General features: G+C 38.7%; 1 protein-coding gene across 3 annotated transcripts in view; it reads right to left on the bottom strand.

The window, feature by feature from the left end:
* Nucleotides 1-22,390, bottom strand: part of LOC112923152 (midasin-like) — a 167,671-nt gene that overhangs the window by 60,438 nt on the left and 84,843 nt on the right. For all 3 annotated transcript variants that reach the window (XR_011998423.1, XM_072745083.1, XM_072745084.1), the window contains exons 38-50: nucleotides 19,741-19,938; nucleotides 18,205-18,312; nucleotides 17,633-17,821; nucleotides 14,516-14,605; nucleotides 14,147-14,410; nucleotides 13,710-13,971; nucleotides 7,806-7,965; nucleotides 6,888-7,004; nucleotides 5,468-5,676; nucleotides 4,342-4,490; nucleotides 3,781-3,992; nucleotides 3,241-3,461; nucleotides 2,252-2,365 (exon numbers count right to left, since the gene is read on the bottom strand). Coding sequence is in view for 2 of the 3 variants with exons in the window: in XM_072745083.1 (XP_072601184.1) it covers nucleotides 2,252-2,365; nucleotides 3,241-3,461; nucleotides 3,781-3,992; nucleotides 4,342-4,490; nucleotides 5,468-5,676; nucleotides 6,888-7,004; nucleotides 7,806-7,965; nucleotides 13,710-13,971; nucleotides 14,147-14,410; nucleotides 14,516-14,605; nucleotides 17,633-17,821; nucleotides 18,205-18,312; nucleotides 19,741-19,938 (2,293 nt within the window). In the remaining variant the exon portion in view is untranslated. The remainder of the gene's footprint in view (nucleotides 1-2,251; nucleotides 2,366-3,240; nucleotides 3,462-3,780; nucleotides 3,993-4,341; nucleotides 4,491-5,467; nucleotides 5,677-6,887; nucleotides 7,005-7,805; nucleotides 7,966-13,709; nucleotides 13,972-14,146; nucleotides 14,411-14,515; nucleotides 14,606-17,632; nucleotides 17,822-18,204; nucleotides 18,313-19,740; nucleotides 19,939-22,390) is intronic.

Raw genomic sequence — 22,390 nt, 5'->3', positions numbered from 1 at the left:
AAAGCCCTTTCTTTATAATCAGAGAATGTGGCATCTGCTGCTTCTTCGGCTTAAACTTGGCACCTCTTCTGTAAGGCAGCAGTGATCAGATCTGACTTTTCTCCAGAGGCTGTGAGAACTCAAAAAAGGGAGGCAAAACAAAACAAAGGTAACATAAACTTCAAAGCGGCTGGGTAGGTCAGTGGAGCACTTCAAATCTTAAAGGTATCTACCATCTGAAGAGGGTACCTGCACCCCAGTGTTCATAGGAGCAATGTCCCCTATGGCCAAACTAGGAAAGAGCCCAGATGTCCATCGACAGATGAATGTATCGGATAAAGAAGATGTGGTATATAGATGTATACAATGGAATACTACTCAGCCACCAAATAAAGAGAAATCTTGCCACTTGCAATGACATGGATGGAGCTAGAGGGTATTATGCTAAGTGAAATAAGTCAATCAGAGAAAGACATATGATCTCACTGATATGTGGAATTTAAGAAACGAAACAGAGGATCATAGGGAAAGAAAGGAAAAAATAAAACAAGAGAGGGAGACAAACCATTAAGAGACTCTTAATCACAGGAAACAAACTGAGGGTTTCTGGAGAAGAGGAGGAAGGGGGAGGGAATAACTGGCTGATGGACATTAAAGAGGGCATAGGACATAATGAGCACTGGGTATTATAGAAGAATCACTGACTTCTACTTCTGAAACTAATAATAAAGCAATTTAAATTCAATTAACATATAAAAACTTTAAAAATAAATAATAGTAAATAAAGGTTATCTACTATACAGTAGACTAACAAATGCCTACTGTGAACAGCAAAGTACATGGAGGGAACTCACATTCCAAAGTCCAGTAAGACTACATGATCCAAAGCTATACACTTGAAAAGGAAGATGAAGGCATACCTACTATGTTCCAACAGTGGGCAAATGATACCTGCTAAAAAGGGAAACTGCTACTCTAGAACTATTCCCAAAGACCAAAATTCTTTCATACTTGGGAAAGCATGATTTAGTTCAGCCACAACATGACCAGTACAGGAGTTTTCCCTATTATTTGATTTCTTCCCAAACGTTTACCTGTTACCTTTAGTGTACAAAAGACAACTGGTGTAGCACAAAAGCATCATGCATGTTTTCTTCTAAACCAAATGGCAATGGTATGTTTTGATCAATATCAAATGAAGATAGAGATGGGAAATTAAAAACCTGGTTCTGTGAACATGTCCCTAATTTCTTCATTATGCTTATGAACATAATGCTTATGTTCAACCAACTTCATATTATTCTCTTCAAGTAAAAGAATCTTACTCTAATTAAAAATAAATTCTGGGGGCTCCCAGGTGGCTAGGTCAGTAAAGTGTTTGACTTCCACTCCGCACATGGTCCCAGGATCAAGCCCCAAGTCAGGCTCCCCACTCAGTGGGGACTCTGCTTCTCCCTCTGTCTTTGCCCCTCTCCCCACCTTGTCCTCTGTCTCAAATAGTCTTTTTAAGAAATAAAAATAAAAAAGTTCTGAGTGCCTCATTTGCTTTTTGTTTTTAAGATTTTATTTACTTCTTCATGAGAGACAGAGAGAGAGAGAGAGAGAATGACAGAGACATAGGCAGAGAAGCAGGCTCCACGCAGGGAGCCCGATGCGGAACTTGATCCCGGGACCCAGGATCATGCCCTGGGCCAAAGGCAGATGCTCAACAGCTGAGTCACCCAGGTGTCCCTGAATGCCTCATTTGATTAGATACCTTGAATGGCTATTTATTTTATCATTATGGTTTTGTAACTTTATATTTAAGGCTTTAAAAAGTTTATTAAGGTTTTGTACCTTCTGAAGTAATTCACACTATATACCCATAGCTTAAAACCCTTTCTGTTAACAACACTAATAAGTAACAGAATGCTTTGAGTGGAAGGGACCCAGAAAAATGAATAGAATTCCCCTATTATTCAAACATAGGCAGTAAGTATGAATGATGGTTTCCAAATGAAGCCAGTTTGTGGCTGAGTTGGGACCACAGACCAGTCTTCCAACTCCCATTTTCTCTCCCTATGTTGTATATCACCATCCTCTTTCAAAGACTAAAGAATAAATGGATAGTTTCAAACAAAAAAAAGTGGAATTTGCATCTGGATACATTGAGTCTTCCAAAATACAGTGTTTATTATAGTGGCAGTTGTGACAGGTCTTTTTCCATGGACTCAATGAACCAATTTCCTAAACTGTGCATTTCCTGAACTCGAAATTAAATCAGGTGCAGTACCTGTTATATTTGGTTGTAATATTTTGATGACATTACTGACCCCAGCTGAGAGAGAATTTGAGTAAAAATTCCTAAGAGATGCAGCACTGGCTTCCAAATGAATCTGTATTGATTCTGTGGAGAAAGGAGAAATAATGTTAATATCTAAAGTGGGGCTGTCCAAGCAAACTTTTTGTAATAATGGAAACATCCTATAGTTGCAGTGTGAGGGCAGCCATTAGTCTTGTGTTAGTAAGCATGTGAAATGTGGCCAGTGCAACTAAGGACTGGATTTTAGATTTTATTTAACTTTAATTAATTTATATTTACATTTTAGTAGCTACCTGTGGCTAGTAGCTCTCATACAGGACAATGCAGATAAAATACAAATTCTCTCTATACAATTTTAGACAGATCACATGCATAATACAATACACATATTCTTTGGCTAAGTTCTCATGGATAGAAGGGTTCATATAAACTCTACTACTTTAGGCAACAAGTTCTACCAACAAATTCCAAGTCCTGTACTTTGCAACCCGTGCAATGTTGTTAAGGTTGGTTTTTCCTCTTAAAATGAAAAAAAAGTACAAAGAAATTAAGCAGGACAACTTAGAATACTGGAACTAAAATAAGTCTCTTAAGCACTTTAAGGCAAATGAAGTTTACCAAAAACAACCTTCCTCAGATAGGATGGTTGTATAGCAGCATGTTAAAAAAATAAGCAGTAATATGATATAGTACATTTTCCTTTTGGATTTGATAGAAAAGTGGAAGACCATGAAATGCTAAGGATTACACAGGGGCAAAGTTTCTCTTAGGACACATCTAAGGGCAGTTACATGCCTTAATGTTTTCTAACAGCTATACAAATAGTAAGGCCAGGTAACAAATTTATTGCTAGATCTCCCAGATACAATTTTAAGTGTCCTCACAGGATAATACAGCTACTGAGGCACTAAAATAGTTTATTTATGCACTTATTGTACAAATTAAGCTTTTCAACTCACCCAACCCCTGTGGTATATTCTTGGCTAAATGATAAAGCCATTTAACTCTGAGCATCCAATCTTGATTGGTTGCTCGTTCTATAAGCAATTTAACAGCCATGGCCAGAACTTCTGGTTCATCAATCCAATAAGTATCCACTTCGACTGAACTGAATTTCAAGCTCTCAGGGTTAGGAGACTGCATAATTTTCTCTAAATCGGGTAAGGTAAGAGGCTGAATCCTGAAATTCATTAGAAAAATAAGGCAAAGTCAGTACTAGAATGAACTTTCATTTTACATTTCAAAGAACCAGGAAAATAACTTTACAAATAACAGATCAAAGAAGTAATAGGGAAAATATTAGTCCCTTTCAAAGGAGAATAATTAAAACATATCTAGTGAATAATAAATAGGGAGCAATATTACAATGAACAAGGAAACTATAACAGCTGGGTAATAAATGACCATATAACATTCCGGTCAAACATGTTGGGTCATGACCACTACCATCAAAAAAAAGTCAAGATGCCAAAGAGACACAAACTCAAGGCTCCACTAACCTGGCCCAGCTGCTGGTTTTCATGCTCATCCTGTTAAGGCAATATACTAAGATCTGTCCATCACTTCGGACTACAGACAGGTGAGAGTCTTCTGTAGCAAAGAGAGCTGAGGGCAGAGAATCTGGCCACAGGCCCATAGCAAGGATGGAGTTACCCCAGGTTTCATGTGCTCGAAGAGAAAAAACATGTTTCTCCAGTAAAGCCTGTGCAAGCTGGTAGGAGATAAAAACACACAGGCAACATCTAAGTGCTATTACCAAAAAGTAGAAGAGGAATAATAGTTTTCCAGGACCTTTGTGATCATCCCACAACTCTCATCAGTCTTCAATTTTCAACACTACAAGCTAAATTCCACTTTGCCTAAAGACAGTTAAGTTTCAAAGAATATTTACATTTAACCTATTTTCCAGAAAAGTACTTAGATACCAGGTCTCTACTACAGAGTAACTGAAGTGCTCCACTCTCAGTTCATTAAAGTCACCATCAATAAAAGGAATTTCCCCCATCCAAATAATGCAAAGTGTTATAAATGAGAAAGCTGTTTGAAATACTTCATGGTACCTTCCGGTTTGCTGGTGAATGCTGGGAGCAGACATATGCTTCCCAGCATACTTCAGAAAAGGCTCTGTCTAAACTCAGCCCTCGCTGTAGGTACTGCACAATGAATAAGGCTGTTTGAATTAGAGTTGAAATAGAGGACGTTGGAGAACCTATAAAGAAAAAAAATATTGCCATCTATGGGCAACAGATTCTGCAAAATCTCCAATGAAAATAGAGAAATTCATCTTCTCATCAAACTTTGTTTCATTCAATCCACCCACTTACCTTAGAAAGCCTTCTAAGTAGAATCTAGAGTCTCACCAGCACACTATGGACTTGTAAGAACATTCATATTCCTTCCCTATCTTGTCTCCCTCCCTCCATTTCTGGCTGTCACAAACATACTGCAGGAAAGTGAAAACTACAAGTAGGACAAAGCCTGGTCATTTATTATCCTTAATCTAAAGTTGACAAACGCTGAAGTAGCAAAATGAGCATGGCCTCATAAAGGACCATGCACTTTAAAATCCAACAGAACTACATTCAAAGCCTCACTGTTTGGCTTTGATGAGTTATTCAACCTCTCTGAACCCTATTCTGTAACACGAAAACATGCCATGAATTAATGTGAAAACTAAAAAACCAACAGACATTGTACCTAACACATAGCAGTTACTCAATATACAGCATTTATCATTACCTTTGTTATTATTCTTGCTTGTTCCTGTATATTTGGACAGATAGGTTTTATTAGAAGAAATAACACCTGTCTGTTTTAAGCAGTTCAAAGTTCCCTCTTTATTCTATCTTCAAAAGACTCAATGACCAGATAAAAGGGATAAACTTTACAAATTTTAGTGCCTAAAGCAGTATTCCTTAAGGTAAGAGTGTCTGAATGAATCTACCAGAATCATCTGGGGAGCTTCTTTAAAATACTAATTTCTGTGTCTCACCCAGATTTACTGAACCCAATCTCTTAGGGGGAAGATAGGCATCAGCACATCTCTATTTTTAACAGACTTTTCTGGTAATTCCTATTTGTATGTACACTAAATTTAAGAACTCCTAGATTAGCAGTCAAATGAAAAAACATATGAATTTCTAGAAGAATAAAACTCTGCAGAGGTCTGTAAGTCAAGCACCTTACCTACTACAGTGCTTTGGATCTCTGTGTGTAGAGCCAAGAGGCTATCACACACACTATCCCCCACCAACCCAAGGCTGTGCAGCAGAACTTTCAGATCCAGGTCATCTGGGATGTTTCCATCCCCTTCTCCTGAAATGTAGATTTCAAGTCCACGATTCCTCATAGCTCGGGATATTTCTCCATGAACAGGATCCATCGAGAGAAAAAGTCTAGCAATTCAAAGGGAAAAAAAATTAAAAATTAAAATCATTGCAACCAATGATGCAGCTCAGCAACAACTGATGAGGGCAAATCCTATGTGTTAGAACTTCAGGGAGTTTATCGAGGGAGATACCATTAACTAAAACTCTGCTATTTTCATCTATATTCTATCTTTTAGTGCCAAAATACACCAATATAGCAAAATCAGTTTCTCTAAACCTATTCTCCTTAGAAACTGTTTATCCAATGCACCTTTAATGCTGAGAATATAAATTCTTTCAGATAGTCCCCAAATCAGACAGTGCTAATTCATCATTCTAACTCACCTACAGAGATCAGAAAAGGGAGCAGTGTATTCTCCTGAAACAATTACCTTCATATATGTCTAGCAACATCTCCATATAGCCAACATCTCCAAAGCTAAACAGTGGATTCCCTGCTAACCTTCCCATGTCAAACCTGCTCCTTTGCCAGTCTTTCCTTTCTCAATAAATGGTTCCCATATTTACCAATTACCCAAGCCAAAATCTTGTATAAAATCCTTGCTTCCTCTTTTTTTTCAACCCACACATCCATCAGAAAGTCCCACTCAGGGATCCCTGGGTGGCGCAGTGGTTTGGCGCTTGCCTTTGGCCCAGGGCGCGATCCTGGAGACCCGGGATCGAATCCCACATCAGGCTCCCCGTGCATGGAGCCTGTTTCTCCCTCCGCCTATGTCTCTGCCTCTCTCTCTGTCTCTCTGTCTCTCTGTGACTATCATAAATAAATAAAAATTAAAAAAAAAATAGTTTAGAAAGTCCCACTCATATGGCCACCCTAGTCTAAGCTATCATATCTCTTGCCTGAACTACTGCAAAAAACTTGTGATCAGTCTCCCTGCTTCTACCCTTTACCATCATCCCACAATAGGGACCTCACCTCTCTTATTTTTTTATTATTATTTTTTAAAGTAAGCTCTGTGCCCACAATGGGGCTTGAACTCACAACTCCAAGATCAAGAGTCACATGTTCTACCTACGGAGCCAACCAGGAGACCCCTCTTGTTTACTGATGTGATCCCAGAGTCTGGCAAATAGCAAAGCCTAAATAAATATGTGCTAACTGAACCAATAAATGGGTGAATATACTTATAACTGGATGTATAAATAAAACATGTAAGAAGGTCCTACTTATTTGAGGCAGTCAGATTCTTAAGCAGAAACTTAAGAGGCAAGAATACCTGAAATTGGGATTTGGTGTTATGGTGGGAGTGGATCCATCTATCATCCCCCTCTCACTAAGAGTGAGAACACCTCCAGGTTCAAGCAAAGCATTCAAACGATCCAGCACCGATGGGCTGCACAAAGAGAATTCAAATACAATGGTGACAGTTTGACACGCTGCACTGGTTCTATTTTCCTTGCACAGGCCTCCTACTGCTCCTGACTCAGGTCGTCCTTAAGCATAGACCATTCCCCCCATATAGAATTGTGCTCTCTCTCCCTGTCCAGTCCCCTTTTCACTCCCAAAGGCATTCTTTCCAGAAATTTACAAACAGTAAATATGCAAAATATTTGTTAAATAAGTAAATGAAATTAAGGAAAATTGTTCCATGATCTATAGCTCTTTCTTTTTTCTTTCTCCATCTCTCCACTTCCTAACATTATCAAACCAATTTGAAGACACCTGGATTTCTATTCAAACATTCTGAAAAAATCTCCAGGTAGAGAAACTCATCATCTTGACCTGGAATAGTTTCTATTATGCTGTGTACTACGGAAGTTTTACGATGCCTTTTTCCTTACTTCAGAATCAAAGCAATACACACTGATGCACATTTACTAAATGTCTGGCCTGTAAAAGATCGCTATTTCAAAAATTTGACCTCAAGAATGACCCTAACAAAAGGAGTATTTTCGATATCAAATAAAAAGGTCTACCTCAAAAATGGTTGGAAAAGTAACCCAATTGTGTTAGCCTTCAGCTCAGTTCAAAACAGTCATACAAAACTAAAATCTTGAAACTAATGACCTTTGTTCACCACAGGAATATGTATCTAGTTAACAATGGGTTCAAAATACCAGAGCTTTCAACTGGGTTTCTACTTTGACAAGCATATCTCAAATATCAATGTTGCGATTAAGCAGAAGGTCCTTACTTGCAGAAGTTAACATTGTCCATCAAAAGCCAATCTCCAGACTTCAGAGCCCGAACAAACATGCTGTCAACCCATTCAAATGTGCCATGGCTGTGGCCACTGGTGGACTGCAGAAGCTTCACCCCAAAATTTCGGAACTCTTCCACAAGTTTGGCAAATTCTGAAACGTCACAGCCATAGCATTTATTTTCAAACTGGGACAATAAGAAAACCAACAAAAGAAAAAAAGCCCTAAGAGTTTATTAAAAGAAAATTGGAGGGCAGCCTGGGTGGCTCAGTGGTTTAGTGCCCGCCTTTGGCCCAGGGTGTGATCCTGGAGACCCAGGATCGAGTCCCACATCAGGCTCCCTGCATGGAGCTGCCTCTCCCTCTACCTGTATATCTGCCTCTCTCTCTCTGTGTGTCTTTCATAAATAAATAAAATATTTTTAAAAAGAAAGAAAATTGGAAACTTCTGACCCAGGTTTTTTAAAAAGATTTATTTATTCATGAGAAAGAGAGAGAGATGCAGAGACACAGGCAGAGGGAGAGGCAGGCTCCTTGCAGGGAGTCCGATGAAGGACTCGATCCCTGGAATGGGATTGCGCCCTGAACCAAAGGCAGACGCTCAACTGCTGAGCCACCCAGAAGTCCCTGGCCCTAGTGTTTAAAGTTTTGTAATAGAGTATAAATAAGAAGGGTTTTTTTGTTTAAACAAAACAGGTAAAAAAAAAAAAAAAAAAAAAAAAAAAAAAAAAAAAAAAGAAAAAAGAAAAGAAAAGAAAAGAAAAATTAGGGCTGGTGGCAGAAAATATTTTTTAATGCCTTTCTGAATTAATGGCTAGGTAGAGGGAACTCAAAGTGATAGTAAAGGTAAATAATCTTTGTTATAATTTCTTAAATGGCATAAGGAGAATAATGCCTCCCACCTATTACCGCATTTTTATCAAATGAAAGGACACTAAAAATTGGCACAATGAAAATCAACGCCATTAAACTAGACTTTCTTTATAATGACGATATCATACGATTATAGTAACAACTGGTATTTATTTGCTTAGTGCTTAAACGGCCCATGCCAAAAACTTTTCAACTGCTCTTTTTTTTTTATTGGAAGTTCTCGTAGGACTCTTGTTCATATCACCAAGTATTATGCATTGGACTCCATGAGGAATAATAAAGTTTAGACTTTACCTCCACTGTTAACCACCTAAAAACTGTATCAAATATATGAAACAACTGCTTTCAAACACTGGCCAACAGCAGAGGGCTGTGACACCTAAGGAAAGGAAGCCCTATAATTTCACTTGATTTCTGCCTGGAAGCAATTTCAGGATCGCAAAGCAAGGAGAGGGAACTCAAACATACCACAGAGGTCTCAGACAGACTGGAAACAAACCTACCACGTTGAAGCAAACAGGAAAGGCTGAGAAATATTCTCACCATAAACCCCATCTATAGTGCTGTGTGACCCACAACTTGGAAAAGCCTGAAAACGTGGAGCTTCTCACTATGGAACAAAAGGTTTGAACCAGGGATCCCTGGGTGGTGCAGCGGTTTAGCGCCTGCCTTTGGCCCAGGGCGCGATTCTGGAGACCCGGGATCAAATCCCACGTCGGGCTCCCAGTGCATGGAGCCTGCTTCTCCCTCTGCCTGTGTCTCTGCCTCTCTCTCTCTCTCTCTCTCTCTCTGTGTGACTATCATAAATAAATTTTTAAAAAAAATTTAAAAAAAAAAAGGTTTAAACCACACATCAGGAATCCCAACTTCTAAAACATGAACCTGAAAGGCAAGCCCTCAAAACATCTATCTTCTAAAAGCAACAGGGTCGCATCCCAAGAATACAAGATTGGGATCGGAGAAAGGGCTCACACACACTCAGACTCATCCACCCCAGGGCACAGCTAAGAGAGACAGCTAACTGCACCCAGACTCAAAGTGAAGGAGGCTTACCTGGTTGTATGGAAGACACACCTGAGAAGCAAGCACCTAATATAACATATACATCCTAGAGCCCGCTGGAACACTATCTGGGGAAGAAGACTGATGGGCACGATCTTTGTGCTCTTCCTTTGTGGTGCTCTAGAGCACCAGTACTTCCCAGAAAGCTTTTTACATTAAGTCTTGGGCTCTGATTTTTATAGCTATCACTCAGGGGATGCCTCTTGATCCTCTGGCTCTGGAGGCCAGGAGAGGTTGAGTTCCTGGATATCATGGAACTGTAATAAGCAGTGTCACCCAGAAATGAGATAGAATTGGTAAATTCTACGAACATTCAAAAAGAATATCAATCTTTCTCAAACAATTCCCCAAAAAATAGAAGAAGAGGAGGAGGGAACTTTTCCAAACTCATTTTATAATGTCAGCATTACCCCGATACCAAAACCTGACAAGGATGCCACAAGAAAAGAAAATTACAGCCTATGGGTGCCTCGCTGGCTCAGTTGGTAGAGCATTCAACTCTTGAGCTTACAGCTGTGAGTTCAAGCCCCACGTGGAGTCTACTTAAAAAAAAAAATTATAGGCTAATATCACTGATAAACATAGATGTGAAGATTCCCAACAAAACAATCAGTAAACTAAATTCAGCAATACAGTGAAAGGATCATACACTACAATCAAATGGTTTTTATTCCAGGGATGCAAGAATGGTTCAATATCTGCAAATCAATGTGACAAAACAAGTTCACAAAATGAAGGATAGGGCAGCCCCGGTGGCTCAGCGATTTAGCGCCACCTGCAGCTCAGGGCGTGATCCTGGGGACCCGGGATCGAGTCCCATGTTGGGCTCCCTGCATGGAGCCTGCTTCTCCCTCTGCCTGTGTCTCTGCCTCTCTCTCTCTCCTCTCTGTGTATTCTCATGAATAAATAAATAAAATCTTAAAAAAAAAATGAAGGATAAAAATCATATGACCATTTCAATAGATGCAGAAAAAGCGCCTGACAAAATTCAACATCCATTCATGATAAAAACCCTTAATAAAGTGAGTACAGAGAGAATGTGCTTCAACATATTAATATATTACTATATATAGTTTTATTATAACACAGGTAACATCACACTTAGCAACAAAAAGCTGACAGCTTTTCCTCTGAGATCAAGAACAAGGTAAGGATGTCAACTCTCACCATTTTATTCAACACAATACTGGAATTCCAAGCCAGAGCAATTAGGAGAGAAAAATAAACCATCCGAATTGGAAAGGAAAAAGGAAAACTGTCACTATTTGCACATGATGTAACATTACATAGAGAAAACCCTACACCACCACAAAGAAAGAAAAAAAATTCAGTAAACTTGCAGAACACAAAATCAACACACAAAAATTCACTGTGGGGCAGCCCCGGTGGCACAGCGGTTTGGCGCCACCTACAGCCCGGGGTGTGATCCTGGAGACCCGGGATTGAGTCCCACATCAGACTTCCTGCATGGAGCCTGCTTCTCCTTCTGCCTGTGTCTGCCTCTCTCTCTTTCTGTCTCTCATGAAGATAAATAAAATCTTTAAAAAAAAAAAAAAAAGAAAGAAAAGAAAAATGGTGCTGGGGAAATTGGATAGCAACATACAAAGCCACATATAACTTCTGACTCCTCAAAAACCTAACTAACCTCCTAATAATAGCCACCTTCCCAGCAGCAGTCTATTAACATATTATGCACACTGTATATACTATATACTATATACTGTATTCTTACAATTCTTAGTATGCTAAAAGATTTTTAAAATATTATAAGGAAAATACATTTATAAATTTTTGGGAAAAAATCCACACATAAGTCAACCCATTCAGTTCAAACGCCATGTTGCTCAAGGATCAACAAAAATGCAGCACTAAGCGCTTAAAATTTCCAGCATCCAATCAAAATTACTAGATGTACAAAGAAAATATGACTTACAACCAGGAAAAAAAAAAAGTCAATAGAACAAACCCAAAAATCAGATAATGAAATTAGCAAAAATGTTAATGCAGCTATTATAAAAAAGCATAAGCATTTAAGATAAATATATTTTAGTTCTCATGTTAATAATATAACTCATGTATCTTCACAGTAATGTTAAGATATAAATATTTACAGAGAAAAATATTTAACCAAAAATAAAACAGAAAAATTGTTTGACACACCTTTTCTCACTCTATTAATACCCCTAAGAAATTACTCAATATGAAAGTGATTCCTAAATAAGCAGTATTTAGAATGAGCTGTGAGAACTTACTCTAAATATTTAAATTTCAACTGAAAGATACATAGAAGAACTAGACTGAAGGCTGTAAGGTCAGAGGATTAGATTCAAAACCTAGTCAAGCCACTTTGTAACTGTACATTAAGCATGGTATTTAACCTCTATGAGCAACCATTTCCATAAGCATAAAATGAAGATAATCTTTCCTTGTAATGCAGTGGTATTGTGAGGTTTAAAAGTAAATTTTTAGGGATCCCTGGGTGGCGCAGCGGTTTGGCGCCTGCCTTTGGCCCAGGGTGCGATCCTGGAGACCCGGGATCGAATCCCACATCGGGCTCCCGGTGCATGGAGCCTGCTTCTCTCTCTGCCTGTGTCTCTGCCCCTCTCTCTCTCTCTCTCTGTGACTATCATAAGTAAATAAAAATTTTTTTAAAAAAGTAAATTTTTAATACAAGACTACCACCCACTTGGAATTCATAGCTCAATGGGAAATTTTATAATATTCACCTTCAAAAAATTTATAAACCAATGTATAACTCCATTAAATATCTCTCACAATTAAATTTGAGTGAATGAGGAAAGGATTTCAAATCTAAATAATGGGCTTGAATTGGGGGAATTGACAAATCAAATCAACAATAAAATCATTCTCCTGCTTAAGAAAGTAAACTATTTGACCCACAGCCATGGATACATTGTTTACAGAGTTAGATGAGAGGAGTCTCACTTCTTTATCTCTAAGGAATCAACCCTTTATAACCAGTAACAGGCTTTGAAAATAAAAGATGACAATCACAGTGACGGACACAATCTATGAGCCTTTAATCTTCCCTAAAAGCATACTCTTCATCACCCAAAAAACTGCACCACAAAATGCGAGGAGATTCCATGTTAACTGAAGATTTTTTTCCACTTTCTATACAAAACTAATAAACACATCTTAATGATCAATTTAGATTTCTATTCTCCCATTTAAATATTTAATTTTGGGGAGTGCCTGGGTGGCTCAGTTGATTAAGCATCTGCCTTTGGCTCAGGTCATGATCTAGGGTCCTGGGATGGAGCCCCAAGTCAGGCTCCCTGCTCAGCAGGGAGTCTGCTTCTCTTCTCTCCCTTCCACCCCCCCAACCCCCCACACACTCATGCTCTCTTGAGCATGCACTCTCTTCAAATAAATAAATAATAATTTAAAATAAAATAAAATTTTAGGGACGCCTAGGTAGCTCAGCGGTTGAGCATCTATCTGTCTTTGGCTCAGGGTGTGATCTTGCGGTCCTGGGATTGAGGCCTGCATCAGGCTCCCTGCATGGAGCCTGCTTCTCCCTCTGCCTCCATTTCTGTCTCTCCCTCTCTCTCTCTGAGTCTCTCATGAATAAGTAAATAAAATCATAACTAACTGAATGAATGAATAAATGTTAATATTTTGAGAAATTACTTAACTAGTTTTAAAAGTCAAGAAAAAAGCCAGTTTACACGTAAATAATTTACTATCATAGATGATTACATACAAGATAAACTATCAAGCTCACTAAATTTCTTTCATTTTTGCTTTATGATAATTCTAAATTATTTTACATCAGCTTCATGTTACTTTCTAAAACAAATATTTTCAAGTTTTCTAAATAACTATTACATTAATTAAAGAATTACAGATAATACCTTATAAATACATTACTACTTATACATGGACACTACATGGACAATACTATCTACATATCTGATACACATATCCAAACACACATACCTGCCTTGGAGTAGGAGTTGATTTTGTTGTTGAGTCGCTGCATAAGCAATAATACTGCTTCCAGCTTGTTGACAATCTCCATCGTGATACCTTTACCAGCATCTCCAAGACACTTGGGCTTATAAGTCAGAAGAAAGTGACTCCAGGCTCGTAGCACTACTTCTGCATCATTAGAACTGATAAGAAGGCTGTCTCTTAACAGTGCCCTTACAGTGCCTTCCACCTTTTCTAGCAGCTGCCTCCATGGCCGTATAAGATCAACCTGAAATTTCCAGAGCATAAACTCATCATAGCCACTGGCCAGAGTCAAAAGAACACTCCTTTAAATTAAAAAAAACAAAACAAAAATTCCTACTTGTAGTCACCAACACAAAAGACCAAGAGTCAGACCACAGCATTATACATGTTTTGACTGAAAATGCAAAGGCAGACTTTACCTGCTCAAATCCACCCAGGAGCTCTGTAGTATCCGTTGCACTGTTCATAGCCATGATCTTTAATGTGTGACCAGTAAGGTGTGCCAGAAGCTGGACCAGGCTGGTCTTGCCCACAGAGGCTGGACCCACAAGGATGACCATCCAGCTCATCTGCACACATTTCATAATAGACTCCAGAGACTGTAATGACTGGTGCAGGAGCAACAGGGGACGGCGCGACAGGAGAGGAACGTAACTACCACGGGAAAGGACAGAGTAGCCCAGCTGAAAAAGACATGCCAGTCAGATTTCACAAGTGTGCCTGGTTGTGGGGGCAGAGGAAATCAAAGAAAAATGTAAAAGAATAGTGGTTTATTCTACATGACTCACCTGAACATCATAAGGAGTGATGTGAAATAGTCTGGTTCCCAAGTATGGGTTGGAACTTGAATTAAACACATCCTTGAACACAGCAATGACCTAAATGAAGATAATACAATCAAAACATGAATCACTTCATCAAATTCTGAGCCAAATCTTCTAGAAAACATGCACAGTCAAGAGATATCACAATACTGTGAATGAACACTAGTCACAATTTCCCTATCCTTTTGATTTTTCTCTTATAGATTACATTTATTTAAATCTTCAGAATGAAAGCAAACTGGAACTCAAGAAAAGAGTAATCACCTAATCTCAAACTATTTGAGATTCCAGTTGAGAATATATCATAAATTAAAGCCATGGATATTATGGCAAATCTATAGATGAAAAATGAATCTGGAAAAAAAAAAGAAAAATGAATCTGCTTTCCTTTTTCTTTTTGTTAAAAGATTTTATTCATTTATTCATAAGAGACACACAAAGAGAGAGGCAGAGACACAGGTAGAGGGAGAAGCAGGCTCCATGCAGGGAGCCCGATGTGGGACTCAATCCCAGGTCTCAAGGATCATGCCCTGAGCTGAAAGCAGAGGCTCAACCACTGAGCCACCCACACCTCCCTGAATCTGCTTTCCTCATTCAAGATACCATCTAAGGGGATCCCTGGGTGGCGCAGCGGTTTGGCGCCTGCCTTTGGCCCAGGACACGATCCTGGAGACCCGGGATCGAATCCCACGTCGGGCTCCCGGTGCATGGAGCCTGCTTCTCCCTCTGCCTGTGTCTCTGCCTCTCTCTCTCTCTCTCTCTCTCTGTGTGTGGCTATCATAAATAAATAAAAATTTTAAAAAAAAAGATACCATCTAAAAAGAAGGTAGAATAGTCTGAAGATTTTGAAGAGCAATGACCATTTTTTGAGCATCTATTATGTGCCAAACATTATAGAAGTGCTTTAATAGATTATTTCTGATCCTTACAGCCTTGCAAGATAGATATCATTTCTACTTTATACATATAGATAGCAGGATTCATAAGAGTTATCGGATTTACTCATGGTTAGTAAGTGATTTATTCCATAATATGATTTTAGCTTTCTAAATATTTATGTAGAATGACAACCATTGCTATTTTTCTGATTATTTACATCAGTTATCCCTTCCTTACCAGAAATACAATTAGAAAACTTGCCAATAGCCCTACTTCTTTCCTTCCTGGATTTCTTTTTAAGAGTAATTGGGGCAGAGAGGATAGCTAGGGATGTGTAAAATACACAATTTAGTCCAGAGTAGCAAGAAAAATTCCGGCCACCCAAAATAAGTACACCAAATTGCATGTTTCTAACAAAGCAGCCAAAACTCATTATCACTGTACACTGGACTAAAGTCAGAAAATAAAATAACAATATTATAAAATAAGTCATAGGACAGAATGTACAGCATGGTGACTATAGTCAATAATACAGTATTGTGTATTTGAAAATTGCTAATAGAACAGGTTTCAAAAGTTGTCATCCAAAGGAAAAAGTCTTTTGTAACTATGTAAGGTGACACGTGTTAACTAGACGTATTGTGATTTCACAAGGTAAACAAATACTGAATCACTGTGTTCTACACCTGAAAATAATGTTTATGTCAGTTATATCTCAACTAAAAAATTTAATAAGAGTTTGACAAACAGGAAATAAAAAAGGTAAAATCATTATCAGTACCAAATGTTGACTAGGGGTCAAAGAGCAGCACAGGAGAAAGTGCTCCTGTCACATACTGCTGGGTCCAGGTACTCAGTGACCTTATATTCTACTCCAAGGCAGATTATCCTCTCCTCTCCCTAATAGTCCACCAGAATTAAAATTACAAATACATTCACAATGTGGTTTATTTAGTTTTATTAAGTCAGACTGAATTTACTCAAACTCTTCCAGCTTAAATAAGCCTTTCTCCTATTACTATTTTTCCTCACTTTTGTGTGTGTGAATTACAATAACTGACACAGAGAACGGATAGAAACCTTCCCTTATAGTGACATACCATCTAACATCAATTACCCAATTAACTGGCCAGGGTCTTGCCACAATGAATTAGTAAGTGGACAAAGAAAATAAAGTTCTAGGTGATGGTATATGAATTATAAGTAATAAAATTATATTTTCTAAAAACTAGGTGAATACTTTATTCTAATATAATGACCAAAAGCCACTTGTACATAATAAATGAGTTAACAATTGGCTACAATTGTGAGATGGAAGGAAAGTTCGGGGCTAGAGTGCTGGCTCTACCACTTACTATAGGTGATACCCCATGACTCTAGGCACTGGATCCTCATTGGTAAGAGGTCACGATAGTGCCTCTTGCCTGCAGCTACTGTGAATATTCTGTGAGACTGGACTTTAAATACCACAAAGCAAAATGAACAGCTGATTAGTTGTTCTAATGTTGGCTAGAAATTCTAGTGTCATTTTCTATTTACAAAGGAGATATTATTTCCATTCAGATACAGAATATTCTCCTACAATACCTACTTATATTTTCTAGATAAAAGGTTTTGTAGCTCAAAAGTTTATTTAAAAACAGAAAACCCTCCTCCTCTACTGATTATCACCTGTCTCCTCCTGTTTCTCCCCTTTGTGCCTTGAAAGATGATGAAGACCTAGTTCTTTATTACTGGGAGGCCATAGTTGTTGGTTTTTTTTTAAGATTTATTTATTTATTTGTTTGTTTGTTTGTTTATGATAGACTGAGGGGGGGGTGGGACAGAGACACAGGAGGAAGGAGAAGCAGGCTCCATGCCAGGAGCCCGACGTGGGACTCGATCCCGGGACTCCAGGATCGCGCCCTGGGCCAAAGGCAAGCGCCAAACCACTGAGCCACCACCCAGGGATCCCCTGGGAGGCCATAGTTTTAAGAAGGTTTGCAATAAGAGGGTTCAGAGAGATCAACAAATTGCGTATTCCAAAGCAAACTACTCTGCACTTTGAGACCTTGAGATAGGTGAACATTTAGTCTCTTTAACTTCTAAATTCTAAGCAGCTTTCCTGAGGTTAGTATTATTAGTGAGTATGCCCTTTCTCTCCCTTAGGAAGAAATCAACTTTCAGATGGAAAAAAACACAAGGAACAAGAGTGAAACTTACCTTTTCTTTGTCTTCCTTGGTTCTCATTCTCTCACCATAGACCAAAAACACATGTTGACCAGGATCATAACACCCAGGAGACTGGTCAACTAGCATCAACTGACACCAGCGGAAAAGGTCCCGAAGGTTGAATTCCCAGGGTCCTCCTTTTTGCCCCCATTTCTTTTCAACAGTCACTTCATGATCAATCTAAAAAGAAAATGCCATTCATTACTGGGAAACATGTCCCATTGGTGGGCACTGCATTAAGTACTTTCACTGTACTACAAATGCATACATAATCGGGAAACAGAAATTAGCAGGTTTGATACAAATGTCTCTTTCTCCCAACCCAGATGTCTAAATTAGGATACTCTTGTAAGCATTAACATCCATACACATAATAGATCTGAATTACTATAATCCTCAAATAAGTGGTTTCTTCCACTAAAAATGTGTATTATTCAATGCGGTTTATTTTAGAGAGACTGGTAAATTTGATGGTATCCCACATTGAAAAAATTATGGTTCTAAAAAAGACTTATGGTTCTATCACAGCATGAAAATAAAAAACAATACAAGTAGGTACTTACTTGGTTATTGAAAGCAACCATCTTCTTAACAATATTTTTGTCAATGGCTGGAAACAGAGTACTAGCAATGAACTCTATGTCAATTACTGTAAGGGGATCCACAAAGACCTATCGAATCGAAAAAGAACACGAAGAAATGCTATTGCTTCTCTTCACTGAACACCAAGAAGGACTACCACTTGTAAAGTAAAACTGTTATTTAACACCAAAGTAACGATACCTCAGTTTAGATATATATAAAAATTGAGTTAAAGAAATCTTTCCAAAAAAAAAAAAAAAAGAAAGAAAAGAAAAGAAATCTTTCCTTGCATTTTTAGGATACAGAATCCTAAAGATAAATGAAATGCAGGCAACAGAGGTTTTGTTGTTAGCTCCATGCTAGTGAATTTTTTAAGGGCATAGGATCATTAACTTTAAAATTTCAACTTTTTTGGGCAGCCCAGGTGGCTCAATGGTTTAGCGCTGCCTTCAGCCCAGGGCATGATCCTGGAGACCTGGGATCGAGTCCGACGTCAGGCTCCCTGCATGGAGCCTGTTTCTCCTTCTGCCTGTCTCTGCCTCTCTCTTTGGGTCTCTCATGAATAAATAAATATTTTTTTTAAAATTTTCAACTTTTCAGTTGAAAAGTTTAAATGTTTGAAATTCTTCATAATAAATTATTCTGAAAAGATATTCAGCAAATTATTAACTGTCAATGGAAAGGGACATTAAAGAAAGCTAACATCTAGAGCCATTTCTAAAACTGGAGCCTAGTCAAACTTTGGCAAATAAATGTTAAAACAAGTAAGCATATGTACACACACACATTCTCCCCCCCACCCCCACCCCCACATTTCTGCAAATGAGAATATAGGCAGGAAGAAAGACATCGAATGTTAATAATAATTGACTCTGGTATGGAGAATACTGGACTTTTTTTATTCTTCCTGGTAGTTTTCTGTTCTTTCTCACTTTATTTTTATTTTTTTTTTAGATTGTATTTATTTATTCATGAGAGACAGAGAGAGAGAGAGAGGCAGAGACACAGGCAGAGGGAGGAGCAGGCTCCCTGTAGGTAGCCCGAGGTGGGACTCAAATCCACGGACCCCAGGATCACACTCCGGGCCGAGGGCAGACACTCAACCGCTGAGCCACGCAGGCATCCCTCTTTCTCACTTTAACTGAAATGCATTATTTTCATCATAAAAAAAAAAATTCAGTATTTTAATAGATCACTTAGACACCTGGAAAGGCTGAATACTGGCCTTTATTTTGAGCACAGTAATGGGATTTCCTGGAGGAATGGTTACCTTACTCTCTGCTAACTGATAACACACCAGATCCTCCTAACTAAAGACAAAGGGACTCATACCAGGAGAGGAGTGATGATGAAATCAGTCACATCAATATTCATTACATAAAGACACAGAACTGAGAAACAGATCATTAAACTGATGCTCTCTCATTCTTATAGTGAGTATCCTAATAGCTTTGTGCCAGCAGTCTTATCACCCTCGACACTACACCTGTAGTCTCCATGGCAACAGCAAATCTTACCTGAGTGAATCTGTTAAGGAAAGACCTTGGCAAGCCCTTCCTCCCACCTCCTTGTCTAAAAGGATTTTGACACCCGAAAATCTTCGTCTTTTCATGCTGTACTTGAAAACTCATTCCTAACTCAGGAACATAGATTTCTCCTCTGTGGTCAAAACAAGCATTGAGTCCTTCCAATACAGACTGAGAAGCCAGGTTGAGCTATTTGAAGAAAATATACATATTACATATAAATATGGCATAACTATACCAAAAAGCAGAATAATATGCATAAAAGTAGAACAGTATTGTTTTCAAGAGGAGAAAGCTCAAACAATATAAGTAATATTCTATTTTTTTTAGATTTTTTTTTTTTTTTGAAAGAAGGAAGGAAGGTATGAGGGGTAGAGAGAGAATCTCTAGTAGACCCCCTGCTGAGCACAGGGCCTGCCTTGGGGCTCAATTCCTTGGAAGACAAAACCAAGAGTCAGATGCTTAACCAATTGAGCCACCCTAGGAACCCTGGTAACATTCTATTTCTTTCTTTCTTTTTTTTTTTTTTTTTAAGATTTTATTTATTCATGAAAGACACAGAGAGAGAAAGGCAAAGAGTAGGCAGAGGGAGAAGCAGGCTCCAGGCAAGGAGCCTGACATGGGACTCGATCCTGAGACCGCGGATCACGCCCTGAGCCAGGGGCAGGTGCTCAACCACTGAACCACCCAGGCATCCCACATTCTATTTCTTAAACCAAGTTTATTCATCCTATTATTTCACACACACACGCACGTCAGACATCTAGGGTATATAAATTATCAAGAACTTTTAAGTAAACTGAATAAATACTCTGAATTTTTTTTAAAAAAGCAGTTAAAATCTTCTCTAAAATTAAACTGTATCCTTTGTATTCACCCCTATATGGACCTACCTTGCACATCCCAGCTTACCAAAACAACTTACCAGTACAGAGATCTCACTTTTGCAACTCTTGAGATCTTTAAAGACAAAGACTGCTCTTTACATACTTAAGTATCTTTCCCAGCTCAAATACTGAATGAAATCTCCAAATGGGCTTCAAAGCCATGACATAAACCACACAAAGGAGACTGACACAGGTAACTTTCACCAACATTTTTGTGAACAAGAACAAATATAAGAAGTTTCTGTGCAGCTCCGGTGGCTCAGCGGTTTAGCGCCGCCTTCAGCCCAGGGCGTGATCCTGGAGTCCCAGGATCGAGTCCCATGTCGGGCTCCCTGCATGGAGCCCTGCTTCTCCCTCTGCCTATGGAGGAAGAAGAAGAAGGAAGGAGGAAGGAAGGAGGAAGAAGGAGGAAGAAGAAGGAAGGAGAAAGGAAGGAGGAGGAGGAAGGAGGAAGGAAGGAGGAGGAGGAAAGAAGGAGGAGGAGAAGGAGGAGAAGGAGGAGAAGGAGAAAGAGGAGGAGGAGAAGGAGAAAGAGGAGGAGGAGAAGGAGAAAGAGGAGGAGGAGAAGGAGGAGGAGGAGGAGGAGGAGGAGGAGGAGAAGGAGAAGGAGAAGAAGTTGTTTCTGCGCCAAAAATGAAAAGAATTTAATGGAGGTCTTCAGATGCTAAGTTCAGAGGTCAGGGATGCGAAGTGTGATAGTTTTGAAGGAATATGGAAAAATTCAATAAGGAAAATGTAAAATCAATAAAATGCAAATGGGCAAAAAACTGAACTACATTATATTAGAATTTCAAGTGTCATGTTTACATAAACACTACAAAACACAAATTCCACCGAATATTCTCAAACAGATAAAACTCTAAAAACTACTCTTAAATGTGACTGCAGTCAAGAATGTCTTGGGTACCTTGATGCATTTCCACCCAGTAAGAGTATGGTCTGAGCCTTAAACTTTAAAACCAGGCTCTTTTTTTTTTTTCACCTTAGCTGAAGAATACTATCAGGCATCTTTTTCCAAAAAAAGGAATGGGACACACCTCCTTCCTCCTTAATATCTCCCCCATGCTAAGTAGGAAGCAGCTCAGCTGAAAAGAAATCCCACAGCCCACCCTCCAACCTCAGACCCAAAGGATGTGAATCTTAGGACCCACTGGGGCCAGTCTCAAAATTTCCATCCATAGCATTTTGATCACACCAATCGCTTAAGTCCACAACTACTTCCCAGCTTTTTCCTGGATTAACAAGGCATATCCCAAAGTGACCCAACACCTTTGCCCATAGCCTTAATTCTATTTTTGTGCATCACTTTTCCATTATCTCCAGCTGCCTGCTAGTCACTAAGATTCAGCATTTATCCCAGGTATCATGAGGGGTTCTGTTCTCCCCAGTCAAAAACTTATCCAATATGCACATGTAACACTGTTTTCTCACCATTTTTTGTATGCCTCTTAAAATAACATCCTGCAGTCTTTCTGTTGTACTTATAAAACATGTGGTGGTTGACACTGCTTTGTATTAACACTCATGAAATACATACAAAATACCAAACAAGCCCACCAGAGACCACAGTATAAACTGGTAAAGAGACAGTTTTTCTCTGGAAGCTGGCTTACAAAAGGAGTAGTGGCTTGTATATATAGGGGCTTCTATATGTGCTTTATTACAAGTGACTTTTCTTATTCTTAAAAGAAACCATGGAGGACTTTTCTTCATTAGAGAATTTATCTTTACTAGCAAAACAGCAATGAGATACA

Source organism: Vulpes vulpes, unplaced genomic scaffold (genome assembly GCF_048418805.1).
Source record: "Vulpes vulpes isolate BD-2025 unplaced genomic scaffold, VulVul3 Bu000000635, whole genome shotgun sequence".
NCBI classification, from domain to species: Eukaryota; Metazoa; Chordata; class Mammalia; order Carnivora; family Canidae; genus Vulpes; species Vulpes vulpes.
The sequence above is the reverse complement of the archived record's forward strand: the minus strand, read 5'-3'. Positions and strand labels throughout refer to the sequence as shown.